At 59.8% G+C, this 19,849-nt stretch overlaps 2 protein-coding genes across 4 annotated transcripts; both read left to right on the forward strand.

The window, feature by feature from the left end:
- The first annotated feature begins 543 nt into the window (after positions 1-543).
- HR (HR lysine demethylase and nuclear receptor corepressor) lies at positions 544-15,940 on the forward strand. 3 transcript variants are annotated; one of them, XM_065879506.1, is made up of 19 exons: positions 544-1,401; positions 2,676-3,326; positions 4,064-4,847; positions 6,062-6,212; positions 6,291-6,478; positions 7,887-8,054; positions 8,915-9,004; positions 9,183-9,298; positions 10,145-10,226; positions 10,623-10,786; positions 10,903-11,115; positions 11,314-11,479; positions 11,679-11,748; positions 11,929-12,059; positions 12,181-12,300; positions 12,399-12,514; positions 14,390-14,554; positions 14,982-15,110; positions 15,248-15,940. In XM_065879506.1, exons 2-19 carry the CDS (start codon positions 2,715-2,717, stop codon positions 15,308-15,310), a joined length of 3,528 nt encoding a protein of 1,175 aa, XP_065735578.1. In that variant the 5' UTR covers positions 544-1,401; positions 2,676-2,714; the 3' UTR covers positions 15,311-15,940. The 3 variants fall into 3 exon arrangements, with proteins under 3 accessions (XP_065735578.1, XP_065735580.1, XP_065735579.1); XM_065879508.1 differs by lacking the exon at positions 544-1,401 and having other exon boundaries at positions 2,667-3,326; positions 15,248-15,310; XM_065879507.1 differs by lacking the exons at positions 544-1,401; positions 14,390-14,554 and having other exon boundaries at positions 2,715-3,326; positions 15,248-15,310.
- Positions 1,119-1,223, forward strand: HRURF (HR upstream open reading frame). Its single transcript, XM_065879509.1, has one exon. The coding sequence runs from the start codon at positions 1,119-1,121 to the stop codon at positions 1,221-1,223; it is 105 nt and encodes a 34-aa protein (XP_065735581.1).
- Positions 15,941-19,849: the final 3,909 nt, after the last annotated feature.

The following is a 19,849-nucleotide window of genomic DNA, read 5'->3' on the forward strand; positions in this document are numbered from 1 at the left end:
ATGGGCTCCTCTCCAGGGCTGGGCCTGGAAACACTAGGAGCACGGGATGGCGCAGACCCCCAGCACACGGGGCTGGAGCAGGTGGTGGAGCGCATCTGGTCCCACTTCCTCTCTGGACAATTGGTGAAACTGGGGCCCTTAGACCAGGAACAGACTAGAGCCTAGACCCTTCTAGAACTGCTAAGGCAGGACACTGTGCCCTGGGAGGGGGCTTGCGTCTGGAACGGTGAAGAGCAGCTTGGCCAGATGAGGAACCGGGCAGGGCAGACCCGGGCCAGCGTGTGTGCCCACGTGCCAGAGCTGGAGAGGATCAAGAGCCAGTGGTCCAGCAAGCACGGGGTGGCTGGCGTGGGTCACAGCGCCCATCATTGACCCGTGAGAACTCGACTGCCCCTGCCAGCTCTGGCACTGACCCCTCCCAGCAGCCCTGCCCTGGCACCCCTGGGGGCACCCCGCCCCATCGTGGCCTGGTCCGGCCCCTCCCGCCCTTTGCTCCAGTTCCCGGGCTTGGCACCTATAGTGGGGGTGCTGCCCGCCTGCCAGGCTCCGGGGCCGGGCCCACGGGAGGGTGGGGCGGCTGGGAAGCTGGCACGCTGCCCCGGGGGAGCCTCTCTCGGCAGGCGCCCGGGTGCCGCGGGGGGGAGGGGGGAACAAAGGGCTCATTCTCCCCGTGCGCAGCCGGTGGCATCGCCGGGGCGTTGGCGGAAGCCCCCGGGGCCCGGGAGGGGGCAGGCCCAGGCGGGGTCGCCGAATCTCGGGCTCCTGTTTCCCCGCAGGGTGCTGGAGGAGGAAACCGGCGGAGCAGCTTCCCCACTCTCAGTTGCGCGTCTGGCGATGGCGATCAGAGGTCCTGCTGCGCTCTCCGCTGGGCACTCCCTCCATTAGCCGCGCCGCGCCGTGCTGCGCCGTAGCTGGTGCGTCTCCCCCGGGTCACGGGATCGGCCTCCCTTCCAGGCACGACCCCCTCCCCCGGCCCCTCGGCCTTTCCCCCCACTCCGCCATCTCCGACCCGGGGCGCGCGTTCCCCCCGGCCCGGCTCCCTCTCTCCCTCCGGGGGCACCCGCTCCCTAGCCCCGGCCCGGCCCTCCCCGCAGCGCAGCACGGAGTCTCGGCGTCCCATGGCGCAACCCACGGCCTCGGCCCAGAAGCTGGTGCGGCCGATCCGCGCCGTGTGCCGCATCCTGCAGATCCCGGAGCCCGACCCCTCCAACCTGCGGCCCTAGAGCGCCCCCGCCGCCCCGGGAGAAAGAGAGAGCCAGCGCGCTGAGCAGAGAGCGGGAGAACGAACGAGCTCTCGCCCGCCGGCCGGGAGGCCCCGGAACCAGCCCATGGGGAGAGGGCACCCGGCGTCGGCCACAAAGACCGCCGCCGCCCGCGCCGCGCCCGGCGCGTGAAGCCCAGGTAAGGGCCGAGAGGGGCGCCGGGCGCTCGCCTTCTGGGGACGCCCATAGCAGGGCATTTCTGAGCCGAGCCCGCGCCGCACGCAGGGAATGAGCTCCCCTTGCTCCTCTGGGCTTGGCCACGCCTCTGAAAGTTAGGATGCCCGACGGGGCTGGATCGCGTCGGAGCGGTGGCTCCAGAAAACCCGAGCGCCCTGTGTCACGGCTCCCTGGGCTCCCTCCCCTCCTTCCTGGAGCTTCCCCCAGTGGGCAGACGTGGCCGTGCTGGGAGAGCGCCGGGGCTCTGGTGCCACCTGTCATCCTGCTCCTTTGCACGCACGTTCAATTTTCCCTCCTTTGCCTCTCTCTGGGCCCCAGCCCGCTTTCCCCGCCTCCTTCCCTCCCCTCGGCCAGGCTGCAGTTACCAGCGTCCACCGGCCGCCCTAGCACTGCCGGCTGGACTGGGGCATCTTGACCCATCCCAGCTGAGGCCTCTAACTCCCCTCCCCTGTGCCAGCTCACTCCTTCCCTTGGGGGCAGTGGTGGAGATCCCAGCCCCCAGCAGTTGTCCTGGGCTCTGCCTCAGAAGCCAAGAAACTGTACAGCACCTGGAAGAGGCAGACTCGGGGCTGCCCAGGTGTAGGGAGAGATTCCAGCCAGCAGCCCTGCTCTCCCCCGTGACTCCAGCCTGCCCTGTCTGCACTTCCCACCCAAACAAGCCTAGGTGGGGCTGAGGGCTGGGGGTGGGGAAGCAGCACCCCCAGAACCACAGACTGCAGCGCAGGGAAGAGGCTTCTGAGACTGCCCATTTCCCAGCCCTATTTTACACAAGGGCACCAGAGGAGTGACGTGACTTGCCCAAGGTCACACAGCAGGTGACTGGATCAGGGCCAGGATCCAAGCTTCTTGTCTCCCAGTGCAGTGCCTTCCACGGAGCTCTTCTTTTGGGTTCTTGCCCTCTGTCCTTCCGCATGGCTCATGACCAGTTCCAGGCTCGAGGAGGCCAGGACATGTCATCCTAGAATCAGCAGTCTCTGCTGAGGGGCTCTGGCCCAGGTGGGCTGTCAAGTTCCAGGCATTCAGGGGAAGGGATGACCTCCCACACTGGAACATCCCACTCAGGCGGGTCGTTCGAGTCTCATGTGGCAGGCAACGTGGAGCCCAGCTGTAGGTTGGCACTTGTCTTACTGGTTTGGGGTGCCTCGGTGCTGCCAGGGCGGTGCCCACTCTGTACCAGGCGGTAGGGTGCTTGAGGCGTGTGTCCAAGCAGCTCATGCCTTGGTGGTTATGCTCCAGGGACCCCCTCTGGGAGAGCCCCATGAGGGCAGGAGAGTGATGGAGAGTACGTCCAGCTTCCTGAAGGACAGCCCAGCCTGGGAGAAGACAGCCCCCGAGAATGGCATCGTGGGACCAGAGCCAGAGACCCCACCACAAGATGGCCTGAGCCCTGCAGCACTGTGCCTGGGAGAGCCTGCTCCCTTCTGGAGGGGTGTCCTGAGCACCCCAGGCTCCTGGCTCCCCCCTGGCTTCCCCCAGATCCCCAAGGACACGCTCCCATTGGTGGAGGGCAAAGGTCCCCGGAATGGGGAGAGGAAGGCTGGCTGGCCAGGCAGCAAGGAGGCGCTGCGCTGGAAGGAGGCTATGCTTACCCATCCGCTGGCATTCCGTGGGTCAGCGTGCCCACCTTGCTACGGCCCACTGATTCCTGAGCATAACGGTGGCCCTCCCAAGAGTGACCCTGTGGCCTTCCGACCCTTGCACTGCCCCTTTCTTCTGGAGACCAAGATCCTTGAGCAAGCTCCCTTCTGGGTGCCCAGCTGCCTGCCACCCTACCTAGTATCCAGCCTGCCCCCAGAGCGTCCGTGTGACTGGCCCCTGACCCCACACCCCTGGGGGTGCTCCGGAGTCCAGCCCAAAGTGCCCTCTGCCTTCGGCTTAGACAGCAAGGTGAGTGTTGGAGCAGACAGGGTACCTGGGGGCCAGGCAGCGGGGCTCAGTGGCCCCTGAGCCACCCTGCCGGGGCCAAACCACTCTGCCCTTCCATTCTGATGAAAAGATAAGGTGGTACCCAGGCAGAGGAGGAGCCTGTCAGCTCAGACGTAGTGGACCGCAAGCAATTCCTCTTCTGAGCAAACCCATTTCATTAGGCCTCACCTGCCTTTGGGCCATTTCAGGAATTGACTCATGCATTGTCCACCCAGAACAAGGCCCTGGGAACTGGGGCCTCAGAATGTGTGGTCTTGTCCTGGGGGAGGGGCAGACAAGGCCCTGTATCTGGGAGTGGGATGGGCAGGTGGCCCCATGGCCTGTACCTCTGGTACCTCCCCCACAAGGGACCCCCAGGGTCACCTCAGGGATGAGATGTAAAATATTTTAAATCCAGTGTGGTACAGGGCATCACACAATCTGAACAGATCCTGGAGGACCTTTGACTGTGCCAGGCATTAAGCCTTTAGTTGCTGGATTATGGGGAGGCCTGAGAAATCCTGGGGAAGGATCTGGGGTAGCCAGGGCTATGGCGGAGGCAGTTAGGGGACCAGTGCCTATTAACCAGTATGTTCTTCTGTATTTTCACAACCCTTGAAGCCACATAGGCTCACACCTGCTGGTTGTCAGTTCTGCCCATCCTTTTCAGCACTGGGAAGCAAAGTCAGCACGAGCTTAATCCCTTCTCCTCTCTTTAGGGTTGGTACCACAAGGATTCCAGCATTCTCAGGCTGGCCAAGGAGCCACTGGCAACTGTGGAACCCGGGTTGTTGGGCTCAGCGCCTGGGGGGCATCTCCAGAGAACTGGGGAGGTGGAACGCCCTTCACTCCACCAGAGAGATGGAGAGACAGGAGTCGGCAGGCATCAGAATCTTTGCCCCCGTGTCCTGGGGCATCCAGACACTGTTCCCCCGACCCCGTGGCCCACTTGTTCCCCAGGCCTGGTTCATGGCAATGTCTGGGCTGTACCGGGAGGCGGGAGCCTTGGGTACCAGCTGGGGCCGTCAGCCACATCAAGGTGCCCCTCTCCTGGGCCTCCTACCACCCAGGTGGACCGTTGCTCACTTCACCCACCAGCTAGAGATGGAGGTGTTGGCCCTTGTGGGAAGTGCCAGGAGGACCTGGAGGGGGGCACCAGTGGGCCGAGTGAATCCAGCGAGGAAGTAAACAAGGCCCCTGGTCCCAGGGCCTGCCTGCCCAGCCATCACACCAAGCTGAAGAAGACATGGCTCACACGACACTCTGAGCAGTTTGGGTGCCCAGACAGTTGCTCTGGGGAGGAGGAAAGCCCTGCGGCCCAGCTGCGCGCCCTCAAGAGGGCAAGCAGCCCCGAGGTCCAGGGAGCAGTGGGCGGCCCAGCCGCCAAGCGCCCGTCCGGCCGTTTCCCGGGCAGTGTGGGGCAGGGGGCCAGAGGTTGGCAGGAGCTGCTGGACTCATCATTTGGGAACAAGGCAGAGGCAGAACAGCATAATGACCACAGAGGTAAGGGGACAGGGGAGGGCCTGCAGGGGGCCCTACTTGGGAGGGTGCAGCCGGGACTGGGGCTTTGCAGGGAGGTGGGGTCAGAAGTCTATTATGAGTGGATCACACCCAGCTGTCCAACTGCCCACCTGGATGGGATAGCTCTCTGGGAGTCCTTAGCATGTACAGGCCAGACCCGTCCAGCGTGTGGCTCCTATTTTCGTGTGCCTACTCCCGAGCCGTGGCGTTCTGGTGACAGTATAATGACAGGATTCAGAGTGTGGGCTCCGGAGTCAGAATACCTGGCTCCTGACTTTGCTGATTGGTGCTGTGTGACCTTGGGCTGGTTACTTCACCTCTCTGGGCATCAGTTTCTCCATCTATAAAATGGGGGTAAAGACAGCACCTACCCCGTAAACAGTGAGGCAAAGATTAACCAATATCATTCACGTAAACGGCGCTCAACAAGCACTCAATGAACAGTCACTTTTGTGATTACTTGTGCCACAAATCCCCCATTGGGGGGATTACATCTCCTGAAGGACCCCTTGTCCTGCCTGAGGAACGAACAACTACTCTCTGGGCCAGCTGGATCATGGAAACTCAGTTTGGACTCTGCCAGTGTTAGGACTTGGGCACATCTTGGACCCCTCCGTCAAGCTCTGCCCTTCACGGAGGATTCTGGCACTGCTTGGTCCCAGCCTCGGTTCTTCGGGGTCACCTGGGTTTCTTGGCCTCCCAGACTGCTGGGCCTGGATCAGGACTCTTTCGCTGGTCTTGCACCCCTGTACCTGGCATGGGTCTGTCTTCCAGGCCTCTGCCTGGGCTGGGAAGCTGTAGGCCCCTCTGACTTCTTGGGTTACTGCAGCTGTGGCCTGTGTTGAAACTCTCCGGCCTTCTCACCTTCCATCGCCCTCTGTCCACGTCGGGATTGTCTCTTCACACTGTCACACAGCCAACGGTATCACTGAGGCTGAGGCGGAGCTAACCCAAGTCTACACCGACTGGATCCTGCGCCCCAGCTGCCCCAAACTTGGCCCATGAGTCCATGTTAGGGCTCAGCCTTTTTGAAGTTTCTGGCTGCCTGGTTCTCTAGTTCCGAATCAGGCCTTGCAGGCCCGGGCCTAGGGGCAGCGCTGGCTCTGTGTGGGGACGGGCTGAGTGCTAAGGCAGGGCCTGGGGTTCACAGAAACCCAGGAAGCCCAGCCTCCTGACCAGCAACATTGTCCCCTCAGGACCCCGAGACATCAGGGCCAGCCTCCAGGACCCAGGGCTGCAGGATACACCTTGCGCGGCTCCCCCGGCAGGCATGACTCAGTGCCAAAGCTGTGCCCAGGCAGCTGGTGAGGCGGGAGGGCTGGCCTGCCACTCCCAGCCAGTGCCCAGGTGAGCCTGTTGCCCCTGGCTACCCCCAGCGTCCTCCCAGTGGGGCTCCCTGCTCACCTTCCTCTGCCCTACCTCCAGATTGCCTCTGGGAGGGGAGCAGCGGCAGGAGGAAGACTCGGCAGCCAGCTCCGAGGGAGGAGGGTCTGGCCCGGAGGAGGCCAGGCTCAGCATGGGCCTCGCCAAGCACCTGCTAAGTGCTCTGGGAGACCGACTGTGCCGCGTGCTGCGGAGGGAGCGGGAGGTCTTGGCCTGGGCCCAGCGGGAAGGTGAGCAGGCCCCACCAGGCATTCAGGACCCCGGGACGGCCGGGTCCTGTGGCCAGTGCTTTCACAAGGAGCATGGGACCTCCCTCCCCCAGCACTGCCTACCAACCAGCTGGCAGCGCTGGAGAGCTCCTGCCCCACTGCGCCCTTATTCCCAGCTCAGGCTCTGAGTCAACTTGTATTCCAGTTTCTGGCCTGGACGGGGGATGTTGGGAAGGTGTAAAACCTGGTCTGGCCCAACCCTCTAAGAGCTTTGGGCTTGCTGGGGAAATGAGACTGAATGCCAAGTGTCTGCAAGAGCACCGGGAGGGAGGCGGGTGTCGCGGGGAGCTCCCTGCAGCTTTGCAAGGGAAGGAAGGCTTCCGGGATGGCAGGCGGTTGGGCCCTGGGAAGCTGGTAGGATTGGGGCCGAGGTTAGAGATGGGAGGAGCTCGAGGCAATCAGCTGATCCCTCTGGCTCCAGGCTCTCCCTCCTGCATCCCTTCCACGGGGAACGACAAGACCCTCCTGCTGTCTTGTCACTGCCTGGATGGAACCCCCTGGTGGCTCCCTCTTGTCCCAGAAAGTCCAGCCCCTCCCCCTTTCACAGCCAGCCCCTGTCCACCCTGCCACTCCCTCCGCCCCGATTCTGGCATCATGGTCTGCCCGGCCCTCTAGACTCACCTGGGCTTGTCTGCCCCCTCCGGCCTCGGCACCCTTCGCTCCCTCTGTCTGGAACGCGCTTCCCTTCCATTCCCACCTGGTGAATGAAAAGTTACTCATCACTCAGGGCCGTTTGTGCAGCTGTCCCCACCCTCCTCCTTCCATCCCACTCCTACTCTAGCACCCACCCCATGATGCCACGAGCATTACCATGTTTATGGGCCCATCTCCCCCCTTGTGATGTGAGGCCTGGGAGACTGCACGTGCCAGGTCCCCATCAGCACCCAGCCCTGGATGGGACGAGTGTGTGTTGATGAGTATATGAACGTGTACACACTGGCACCCTCCCACTTACCAACAAGGGCTTGGTCTGAAACTCTGGGTGAGGGAAGGAGCAGCCCCCCAAGGTTTCCTCTTCTGAGACACAGAGGAATCCCCTGAGGAAACACCACTGTGTTGTGGGCTGGGGGGAGGAAGGACTGTTTGGGGAGTCCTGTGGCTCAGGGAGCCCTGGGGCGGGCGCCAGGGAGGTGCAGCCTGCACCGGCCTGGGAGGGCTGGCTGCAGACGGACGGTGCGGCGAGTAGGTTCTTTACAGGGGCTGTCAAGCACTCCAGGGTGACTGTAAGGGAGCCCGTCTCCCTTCTGGGGCAGCCCCTCAGTGGAGACTGTTCCTGTGTGTCCATCCCTTCCTGGAGGCCTCCCACATGAGGTCCTCAAAGGGGCCGCTGACTTGAGGCCCCTCTGACCCTGTTCTCTCCTGTGGTCAGCGGGCCAGGGGCCAGCTGGGACAGAGGACAACCCAGGCATTCCACGTTGCTGTAGCCGCTGCCACCATGGACTCTTCAACACCCACTGGCGATGCCCCTGCTGCAGCCACCGGCTGTGTGTGGCCTGTGGTCGCATGGCGGGCGCTTGGAGGACCAAGGAGAAAGAAGGTGGGAAAGGAGCTGGGGGCTTCAGAAGGGTTGCTCTAGAGTTCGTGGCCAGGGACTTCCGTGGCAGTCCAGTGGTTAAGACTGCACTTCCACTGCAGGGGGCAAGGGTTTGATACCTGGTTGGGGAACTAAGATCCCGCACGTGGCATGGCAAAAAAAAAAAAAAGTTCATGGTCATTTCTTGGCTGTGGCTCCCTGAGAAAGTCTCCCTCCGCAGCCTCGGCTACCACTGCTCAATGCCCGTTAGAGAAGACCGTTTCCTCTCCCCAGATCAGAGGGCCATGCCCATATCCTTAAAAGAAGCCGAGTGCCTACTCTCTATCTCCCACCTTGTTCAGCTTGCACCTTTTTAAACCTTACAACACTGTGAAGTAGGTATTACTGCCTCCGTTTTCCAGATGAGAAAAACTCAGAGAAGTTAAGTGACTTGTGCAAGGTCACACAGCTCATAAGTGTTGGGCCCAGGATTTAAAGGCAGGTCTTCTGATTCCAAGTCCTGCTCTCTTCAAGGTTCTCAGCTTTCTCTCCCTTGGCTCAATTCCGCCACCTCAACACTTGAAATTTCCCAGTGTTCCAATAGACGTGGCCAAAAAGAGTTCCAGGGTCAGAAACCTTTCGGAATACCACATTCTACATGATTGTCTTACATCTTGCAACGCACTCAGCATATTAACGGCTCTGCGTTCTGCAAGCAAAGGATCCTACGTCACTAGGGAACTCAGGTTTCCCAGAAAGCCCATGTTTTGTAGATTCTCAAGGTCCCCAATTTTGATATCATGCCCTTGCTCTTCTTCCCTGACCTTAACCTGGGTTTATCTTGATCTCCTGACCTGCAGCTTCTCCTTTCCTACCCCCAACAGGCTCTCAGGAACAGTCCATGGAGAAGTGTACCCAGGAGGCTGGGCACAGTGCCTGTTCCCTGATGCTCACCCAGTTTGTCTCCAGCCAGGGTGAGCCCTCTTGGAGGGGCGGGGCGTACAGAGGGCAGGTCCTGGGGGAGACCAGCTTCCTGTTTGGATGTCTCTCAGCCCGATCCCATGCTCTCCTGGTTGATGAGGCCAAGCACCATGGAAGTGGCCCCCTGTCTGCAGTCACTGGCAAATTCCATCTCCCCTCTCCCCCTCACAGCTATGGCGGAATTGAGCACTGCAATGCACCAGGTCTGGGTCAAGTTTGACATCCGGGGGCACTGCCCCTGCCAAGCTGATGCCCGGATGTGGACCCCTGGGGATGGGGGCCAGCAGGTAAGAAGCAGGGCACGGGACAGGGCACTGGCTGGTGCGTCCCAGGGTTAGGCGGTGTGTCTGCAAATTCCTAACTTTGGCAGGGTTTGGTCCTTTTCTTTCGAGGGGAATGAAGAAGTACATGGAAGCTGGGTGAAGTCAGGCTTCTTCTCTTGTTCCCCTGGGGATGAGGATCCATTAGAGCTCTAGCCTCTGCCCCACCTCCCCCCACCCCGCCCAGCAGCAGTCCGCACTCTCTGTCTGCCTGGAGGTCCCACCCTCTCTGTGCTAGTCCCAGCATCTTGCTAGAGCTGCTGGAGTCCCGTCTTTCCACTCCCCAGGCGCAGGCTCCTACAAGTGGAGTGTCGGCCCACCTTCTCAGTATTCCCCGCACCTGACACAGAGCAGGTGCTCAGTGTGCGTTTCACAAAGTTTTTATGAAGTTCATGTTTTTATTATAAAAGTCATTTATTCAAGAGAGGGTTTGTCAAATGCCTTTTGTGTGCCAGGCACCGTACACATTCCCACTGTGGAAAATGTGGAAAATACAGACAAGGATAAGGAAGAAAACAGCAGTGGCTTACAATACCACCGTTACCATTTTGACATATTTCTTTCCAGTCATTTGCTTGTATATTTATTCCAGCCTCTTTTGAGTATACTTTAGATCGTGCTGTATACATAAGTCCATGGGCAACTTTTTTCCACCTAACGTTGTATCGTATGACACTTCGCTCCTTGTAAACACGACTTTAGGACTTAACATTGAGTCTACTGTTAATACCTGTGGGTTGAATTGGATTGAGATGCATTTGCCATTTTTAAATCTCTGGTTGGATGGGGGTGGGTGGCGGCTGGGTTTAACAGAAGGAGCCGACGGAGAAAACTCCCCCAACTCCACAACCTTCCTGCAACAGGGATACCAACAGGACCAAGGACATTAAAGAGGGTGAGCAGCCCCCTGCGCCTTGCTCAGACTGTGCGGGGGAGGCTGAGCCAGGCTGGAATCCCCAGGAGAGATTGGAATGGCTTTAGCCATCCCCCCAGCCCCCCGCCGTCACCATCTCTCTTCTCAAGTCATTCCAAAGAAAATAAATCTAAATAAAATCTAGGACAAGCCTCCTAACCCCTCTCCAGCCAGATCCCTGTTCTGAGCCCCTCCTTTGGAGAGGTCCTAGACACGCTGGCAGGAAAGCTGGTGGGGGGCAAGTGCATCCAGACCAGAGTTGAGATGGGCAGTGCCAGTGAGGACAGAGCAGACTCCGCCGGGAGAGGAGGGAAGAGCACACGGGCAATGGAGCCTCGAGAGAAAGGTGAAGACCCTCACCGCTCTCCTTCCTAACAGAGACCCCAGACTCCAGAGAGACTCCGGCAGAGGACCGTGCTGGCCAAGGGCCCCTGCCTTGTCCCTCTCTCTGTGAACTACTGGCCTCTACTGCTGTCAAACTCTGCTTGGGGCACGAACGGATACACATGGCCTTCGCCCCTGTCACTCCGGCCCTGCCCAGCGTGAGCGAGGGCCCGAAGGGAGGGCTGGGGGCCTGGGGCCAAAACTGGGCTGGCCTTCCCTGCAGGGTCAGGCAGGTCCTGAGCATGCCTGCCTCTCCGCCCCTCCCTCCCCGCAGGACGACCGCATCACCAACATCCTGGACAGCATCATCGCGCAGGTAGTGGAACGGAAGATTCAGGAGAGAGCCCTGGGGCCGGGGCTGCGGCCGGGCCTGCCCCTCTCACCGGTGCGGCCCCGGCTGCCTCCCCCCGGGGCTTTGCTGTGGCTGCAGGAGCCCAGGCCTCCGCGAGGCTTCCACCTCTTCCAGGAGCACTGGAGGCAGGGCCAGGTGAGGCTCCCAGCTCTCCCAGCCTCACCTACCCTCAGGGCCTTGATCCCGAGGCCCAGGCAGACCTGGTCCGTCACTCGGAGGGAACCACATGGCCTGTCCCCACTCCGTCCTGGTGCCCCTACAACATGCCCCGGCCTGGCCATGTTGGGTACCCCATCCATTCTCCCCGTGTCCCCCTTTCTTTCCCCACTACAGCCCGTGTTGGTGTCAGGGATTCAGGGGACATTGCAAGGCCACCTGTGGGGGACAGAAGCCCTAGGGGCGCTTGGAGGCCAGGTGCAGGAACTGACCCCCCTCAGACCTCCCCAGCCCGCAAGCCTGGGTAGCACAACGTTCTGGGAGGGATTCTCCCGGCCTGAGAGTGAGTATCCCTGATGTGCGGTAGAGGAGCTGGGAGCCCCTGTGATGCTGGGGGGGCATCGAAGTCCCAGAGTGACCCTGGGGGCAGCTGGAAGCAGAGCCCAGAGCAGAAACTGGACTCTGTTGCTGCCACGGGAGGAGGGCCTCTGGGCCAAGGAGGTTCCTCCCTGGGCCAACGGCCTTTCTGTCTCTTCCCCTAGTTCGCCCAAAGTCAGATGAGGGCTCGGTCTTCCTGCTGCACAGAGCTCTGGGGGACGAGGACACCAGCAGGTGTGTGGTGCCATAGGGCTGGCTGGCAGGGCCTCCCTGCCTCTCCTCCTTGGCCCTGTGATGCTCAGTGCTCTGTGCTTGCCTTGGGAAGTTACTCTAGCTTTGGGGGCTTCGACGGGGTCTCCGGAGCCTGGATTGAGCCTGCTGGGCGTGACACCCCCCCCGCCCCCATACACACAGGGTAGAGAGCCTGGCTGCCAGCCTGCCACTCCCAGAGTACTGTGCGCGCCATGGGAAACTCAACCTGGCCTCCTACCTCCCTTGGGGCTCTGTCCTGCGACCACTGGAGCCCCAGCTGTGGGCGGCCTATGGTGAGTGTCCACTCCATTCCTGCCCAGTCCCTACCCACTTCCTGTCATCTCTGAGAACACGTGCGTCAGCGCCGAGGTCCTGGGGCCCATTCCCAAGTGTCTTTTCTCTACCTCCATACAGGTGTGAGCCCACAGTGTGGGCACCTGGGGACCAAGAACCTCTGTGTGGAGGTGACCGACCTGGTCAGTGTCCTGGTACGTGCTGAAGCCCCACTGCCTGCCTGGCACCGGACACAGAAAGGTGCGTCCTTGGCCGGAAGCGAGGGTCGGCGCAGGCTGCAGATGCGAGGTGCTGTCTCTGCTGGCCCTGGGCCCTCCTGAGCCGTCTCTCTCCCCCAGATTTCCTCTCAGCCCTGGACGGGGAGGGGCTCTGGTCTCCGGGCAGCCAGGTCAGCACCGTGTGGCACGTGTTCCGGGCACAGGACGCCCAGCGCATCCGCCGCTTTCTCCAGATGGTGAGGAGGGAGCCGGGAGCTCTCCCCTTCCCCTTCCAGCCCCAGAAGCTCTCCCTCTGTGTGTGTGCCCTGTGTGCTCGCTCACTTGCCTCAGGTGAGCTGGACTCCACTGGTGCAGAGAAGGCAGACTGGGCCCTCCTAAGAGGTGTGCGGTGGGGCACACAGAAATTGGGGGACCTAGTGGTGAAATGAAGCAAGCGCTGCCACAGGCTGGGCACTGTGCTCAGGGCCTTGGGTACGTTAGCTCTGTTAATTTTCACGACCACCCCGTGCGGTAGGTACTGCTGCTTTCCCATTTTGCAGGTGAGAATACTGAGGCTGAGTGGTAAAGCTGGGACCCGAGCTTGTGGCTGTTCCCAGCCCGGGTCGCTACACTGTGCTCCCCCCGGGGGCAGGCAGCCTCCCCGCTGCGGGCTCCAGGTGGGGCTGGCCGAAGGGCAACAGGAAGCTCACCTGAGAATCCGTCCCACTGCTCCCCTCTCGGAAATCTGCACCTTATGAGGAGGTGCCCTCTGAGGTGCTAGCAAGGAAGGGCTAAGGGGGGGCAGTGTGGTAGGTGGAGAGAGACACGGGGCCAGGAGAGGGGGCAGGGAAGGAGAAGAGGAGGGAGTGAGCAGGAGCGGGGCAAGGCCCCGTGGTTCCAAAGTCCAGCTGAGCCCTGACTGTCCTGGGGAAAGGACGCCCACCAAGTGTCACCCCTGCTCAGGTACATGAACACACACGGACGTGCAGGTGTCAACGTGGCTGTCCACTGCCACCCTCCTGCCCACGGGAGATGCACACACACGGATGCACTCACACAGGTGCTGGAACATGCAGAGGGGAGCGGACGGCAGCACGCCTTCATACATAGATGGCCTTGTCTGATCTGGGTGTGCCTGGCTGTGGGCAGTCCCTCGTGGCCAAACCCGATAATTCACCGGGAAGGTCTGAGGGGCATGTTCTCACTGGGTGGCCTGGGAAACGCTGCTCTAGTTCCAGGTTGGACTTCCTTGGCACCTGCCTGGGGTTAGCCAAGGGTCCAGCCTGACTCACCAGCCTCCCCTCTTCCCGTGGCCTGGTCTTGGAGGCCTGAGCCCTAAGCCCAGGAGTAATTGCTGAAGTTCTAGCTGAAGGGCTGGATGGAGCTGATGGGCAGCTGAAGCGGGATGCTGGGTGCACCTCTGCAGGTGTTCCTTGGGCCCGGGCCTCCACGAGTTCCCATCTACCCAAGGAGCTCCCCGCTCTGGTTGGGCTGGTGAAGGCCCCCAAAGCTGTGCCTGCTTCAGAGGCCTCCGCCTGGACAGGCAAGCCGGTCGGTCCATCCACTGGGGAGTCAGAACTTCCGTGTGGCTGTACCTTTTCTGGATCTGGGATCACAGAGGAATCTGACGAATGCTTTGGATCGTCTCCCCAGGGACATACGGCTACCTGCTCACCCACAGTTTAGCACACAGTTCGGGATCTTCACAGGACTCCACAATTAAGAGCTCCTGGTGTAGACAGTTTCTGAGTTGAGGTTATGCAGGACGTCTTCCTGGGTTTTGGAGAAAGGGGTACCTTTGAAGGAGGGAGCAGAGCACCCACGGCCAGGGCCACAGAGGCTACTCAAGGCATCTAGCCCTGGGAAAAGAGGGGATTTAGACCCCCAGCCTCAGAGCCCTTAATCCTTTCCTCTCAGCTCCTTCCAGCCGAATCTCTATTCTGCCAACCTGCGTGACCCCAGCCCTTCCCCGTCCTGCTCCTTTCTCTCCCACCCCTACGTCCTCCCCCTGCCCTTCAAGACTTGACCCCTGCAGCTCTTTCCTGTGCCTCTGGCCTTTGGGCAGCCCATGCCCCCTCTTCCTGCAGCCCCGCCCCAGCCTCGCGCCTTGCTCATTCCTCCTTTTCTTTGAGGTGTGCCCGGCCGGGGCTGGAAACCTGGAGCCTGGCACCCCGGGCAGCTGCTACCTGGACGCAGGGCTGCGGCGGCGCCTGCGGGAGGAGTGGGGTGTGAGCTGCTGGACTCTGCTGCAGGCCCCCGGAGAGGCCGTGCTGGTGCCCGCGGGGGCTCCCCACCAGGTGCTTCCCCGGCGCGTGCAGGCGGGGGCCCTGCGGAGAGCTCAGAATATCGGAAGCAGTCCCCAGTGTGTTCTCAGTCCCTCTGAGAACGCCCTCGTCCCTCTCAGTTCCCCTCTGGAGCTAGGCAGAGCAGGAAGTCACGCCTCCACTGCAGGGAAGAGGAGAAGCCTAGTGGTCTTGAAGTCATCAAGCCAACTGGGCTCTGTGTCCTTGGGTGCCCACTCTGCTTGTGCCGTCTCTGGCATCCCCTTGGCCTGGTTTGGGCCGCGCCCTTCGGGGGTGGCTAGTGCTGCATCCAGGGCCTCTGCTCTCTGAGAGCTGGGTGGGGGTCATTTGGGGAAGCAGACTTCAGGAACAAGTGGGGCAGGGTGCGTCATCCTGAGTCCCCACTGACCCTCCTGCCCGCCCCCACCCCCCACCGGCACAGGTGCAGGGGCTGGTCAGCACAGTGAGCGTCACTCAGCACTTCCTGTCCCCCGAGACCTCTGCCCTCTCTGCTCAGCTCTGCCACCAGGGGCCCAGCCTGCCCCCTGACTGCCGCCTGCTTTATGCCCAGGTGAGTGTGACACTGGCCGGGAGCCTGAGTGTGCTGCCCGACTCCCCCCACAGCACAGCTGCGCCCAGGGAGGGTGTTCTCGGCAGGGAGAGCCCGGGGCATGACTGTAAACTCCTTGTCGTCTCCTTTTCTCCTAGATGGACTGGGCTGTGTTCCAAGCAGTGAAGTTGGCTGTGGGAACATTGCAAGAGGCTAAATAGGGGGATCCCAGGTGTCTGGGGTTAGGGCTTGGGAGCAGGCAGACCAGTGCTTAGCCCAGGCACAGCTTCAGCAGAGAACGGGGACTTCCGCTCAATCCTGCAAGCAGCACTCTGGACACAAGCAGGGCACCCCGTTCCCTGCCCCTGCCCTGGGCCCTAAGGCCGACAACCACAGTGCCACTGGAGCTCGTACCTGCCCTTTGCAGGCTGGCACTTGCTCCGGCCCGAGCTCCTCTCCATGGTACCACTGGGGGTGAGTCTCCCTCCAGCCCCTGCCCGCCAACCCAGGAGACGAAGAGCCCTTCCTTGGGGGACCTCGGAAATCATTCTGGCTTAAGCAACACCTGCCGCTGCTGCTTCATCTCCTGCTGTCTCACCTGTACCCGAGCTCTGCTTATACCCCCCACATCCTCCTGGGCTCCCGGGTGGCCCTTTGCACTGCAGGCGTGCTGGACAAGGGCCACCGACATCCTGTCCTCTTGCCAGAGAGCTGTGAAGTGTGGGGAGGGGGCAGTATCAGGCCACTACCCAGGCTTGGCTGGAGGGGTTGATATGGGCAAAGCCCCATCCCTGCACCCTCCTCTCGCCTCCTTCCTTCTTGATTTCCATTAAAGGCTGTTGTTTTGTGAATGCTGCGGTGTGGTTGGCCCTGCTCCTGCAGGCCACATGGACTGGGGAGGGAGGGGACACATGGACCTGGAGCAGGGTGGGAGGGGGCTGAGGCTGTGGTGACGGGGACCTCAAACACCCCTGCCTGTTCTTCTTAGGGTGGGGGGCAGGGTCCCTCCCTCCCGCAGAGAAGCAGGTGGAGGCTTCCAAGGGGGCTGCCCTTGAGGATACTCCTGACAGCGACAGCGGGCAAGGCAGAGGTCTGGGCCACAGCAGCAAGGCCATCTCCCTGTGTGGCACCAGAGATTCTGGAACCCTCGCTCTCCCCACGAACTCCAGGCTACCCCATCTCTCCTGTCTGACCTGACCTGGAGCTCTGGGAGTCTGGCCGGGTAGAGCCCCTGCCCAGCCTTCTGCCCTCGGTGCCCATGGCCAGCCCCATGCCCACTGGCCGGTCACCTGACAGCCCCGGAACCCTCTAGTGTGACTCCACCCACTCCCCTGCCCTTGTACATCTCACCACAACATCCTCCAACTCGTGTTACAGTTTTTCCTGCAGTGGCTCAGGGAATGTGTTTTTATGAAATAAATTTTTTTATTATAAATTTAATATACTCTCAGAACATTTAGAAAATAAGAAAAAGAAACCTGTAGACCCACCTCCACTCACCTCCAACCCAACCACCGTTAGTCTTTTGGTGTATTTCCTTTAGTCTTTTCTCCAGGGATCTGTTTTACACATGGATGAATTGGGGTGCTTTGTACTGGGTTTCCTGTGTTTTTTTTTTTTTTTTAGTTTATTTATTATTTAATTAATTTATTTTTGGCTGTGTTGGGTCTTGGTTGCTGCGCGTGGGCTTTCTCTAGTCGCGGAGAGCGGGGTTACTCTTCGTTGCGGTGCGCGGGCTTCTCATCGCGGTGGCTTCTCTCGTTGCAGAACACGGGCTCTAGAGCGCAGGCTCAGTAGCCGTAGAGCGCGGGCTTAGTTGCTCCGCGGCGTGGGGGATCTTCCTGGAACAGGGCTCAAACCCATGTCTCCTGCACTGGCAGGCGGATTCTTAACCACTGCGCCACCAGGGAAGCCATGCTGGATTTCCTTCCGTAAAAATGTATTGTGATCGGGCTTCCCTGGTGGCGCAGTGGTTGGGAGTGCGCCTGCCGGTGCGGGAGACACGGGTTCGTGCCGCGGACCGGCTGGGCCCAATGAGCCATGGCCGCTGAGCCTGTGCGTCCGGAGCCTGTGCTCCGCAACGGGAGAGGCCACAACAGTGAGAGGCCCGTGTACCGCAAAAAAAAAAATGTATTGTGATCATTTCCCGGGTTGCTATCTAACCTTTACTTTAAATGGCTGCGTATATTCCCTTAAGTGGCTTGGCAGTGATTTCCATAAACATCTCTCATTTTTAAAAAAGTTAGGTTTCTTCATTGTTTACAAAGCTAGGTTATTTTCGTTTTTTCCACGGGATAGGAAAAAAAGCAAAAAGAAAAAATTAAGGAACTACTGCACTTTATGTGCCAGGGATCTCACTGAATCCCTTATCACAACTTTGGGATCGATATTACTTATTTCCATTTTACAGAAGAGGAAACAGGCAGGCCGGGGTTACGTGTGTCACCCAAGGTCACACAGCAATTTTAGTGGCAGAACTGGGACTTGAACCAAGTTTCCTGACTTAAGCTGCCTCATTTACATTACAGTCTTCGTGTTTAATGGATTTTGCAGATGGGCTTGCTGTCCCTTCTGTCCTCCTCCTTCCGGTACATGCACTTCAGAGCTGATCACGTTCCAAGTGGCACGGAGTGACCCATCCTTACCTACACTTCACCTTGTATAGCCGTGCCCTGATGTCACCCCAGAACCCCAAACACAGTGTCCTTCCTGTGGGAAGATGGCGATGGCCCCGGGACAGGCCCTCTCTCCCCTCCAGGCCTCTTTGAGGCCTCCCCTTTCATGGCAGGTCACAGCACCCTTGAGGGCATATTGGGTGTGGCTCCTAGCAAGCAGCAGGTGGACCAAATGTTTCAGAACTCGACCTGGGAATAAAACCGGTCCAGGTAGGAACTGACCCTGAGACAGCTTGGGGCACTTGGTGGCCCTCTTCCTCAAGGAGGTTCAGCAGGCCACCCCTCAGGACAGCCCTGCACTTCGGGCCTCTGCTTCCCTGTATCCCACTGTCCACCTGCTCCAGCCCTGCTCACTGGCCCGGATATCACAGAGGCACAACCTCAGAGCTGGAAGTGACCTCAGAGTGTGTATATCCAATGCTGCCTTTTTTTTTCTTATCAAGTACTTTTTTTTTTTTTTTTCGGTACGCGGGCCTCTCACTGTTGTGGCTTCTCCCGTTGCGGAGCACAGGCTCCGGACGCGCAGGCTCAGCGGCCATGGCTCACGGGCCCAGCCACTCCGCGGCATGTGGGATCCCGGACCGGGGCACGAACCTGTGTCCCCTGCATCGGCAGGAGGACTCTCAACCACTGCGTCACCAGGGAAGCCCTCAAGTACATTTTTTAGACTTTTTTTTTTGGCCGTGCCATGCGGCTTGCAGGATCTTAGTTCCCTGACCAGGGACTGAATCCGGGACCTAGGCAGTGAGAGCACAAAGTCTTAATCACTGGATCGCTAGGGAAGTCCTATTTTTTTTTTTTTAGACTTTTAATTTTGAAATGATTTGAGGTTTCCGGTTGAGTCACAAAGATACTACAGAGAGTTCCCAGTTACCTTCATCCATTAACATCTTATAGAACTGTGGCACAATGATCGAAACGTAAGAAATTGATATTAACACTACCATTAGCTAAACAACAGATTTTATTGGGATTTCACCAGTTTTCTGTTTTAGGATCCACCCAACCACCTTACAGATGGCCTAGAGGGTAGATGTGGCTCCTGCAAGGTCACCCAGCAAGCTAGTGGCAGGGCACAGGCTGAAGCCAGACCTCCTCCTCCCTGTACTCTGGGCTACTGTCCTCCTCACCCTTCCTGCTTTGTCCAGGGCCAGGGCTGCTGCTCCCTAAATGACTTTAGCCTCACAGACACCCTTGCCCCACCCTGCCTGCCCGGCCTGTTTCCGAGGTTGCCTAAGCTGCCTTCCTGTTCGCATGCACGTGTGTCCACAGGCCCCAAAATGGCTGGCTCAGGCCTGGCTCCTGTGGGTGCTGGGAGCACTGCACCGCGGGGCCAACCAGTTCAGCCACTTCCGTCCACTGTGCTGCTCAGCCACCCACACCCGCCAGTGCTCTGCCCTCTGTGGGAATGGAGGATGCAGAGCAAACCTGATGGAGACCTACCTTTGTTTCAGGTTCTGGAAGTTTCTATCTCAGCCCCCCTCCCTCCCTTGGCTTTTCCAGTTCTGTCTTGGGGTCTCTCGTGACTCAGTCTGGTGTGTGCTCTGTCTCCCAACACCTTGAGGAAGTCTACTTTCTGTTGTCCCTCTCAGAATCTGCCAAGGCCTGGGTACACTCCCTCAAGGGCCTTCTGCCCGTGGGGCCCTTCACAGTTTACAACTGGTTTTCAAGTTTCTCATGTGCTCTTCATCACAGCGGTGACTAGGTCCACTTAACAGGAGAGGAGCGCTTTTCCCAGTGATAATGGGGGGAGTGGAGACACGGTCTGCTGCAGCCTTTGCTCTTCCGGTCAGTTAGGACATCTGGTATTTATCTTAGGCTGCCTCTGAGACTCTCAGAGCCCTGCCCAGACATGACCTCACTCTCTCTCAAATCATCCCTGGGAGGCAGAAAGGAGTCTGGGACTAACACTGTCCCCACTTCACAGATGGGAAAATCAAGGTCTAAACACACACACGCACACGCACGCACGCACGCGTGTATGTGCGGCAAATACATCGACAAGTTGCTCTGCAGTCCTGGGGGCCTGACTTCAGCCCTGTGAGTTCAGTTGTTTGGGACGTGACAGGTCTTGGATAGGGGTAG

This window comes from Phocoena phocoena, chromosome 6 (assembly GCF_963924675.1).
Source record: "Phocoena phocoena chromosome 6, mPhoPho1.1, whole genome shotgun sequence".
NCBI classification, from domain to species: domain Eukaryota; kingdom Metazoa; phylum Chordata; class Mammalia; order Artiodactyla; family Phocoenidae; genus Phocoena; species Phocoena phocoena.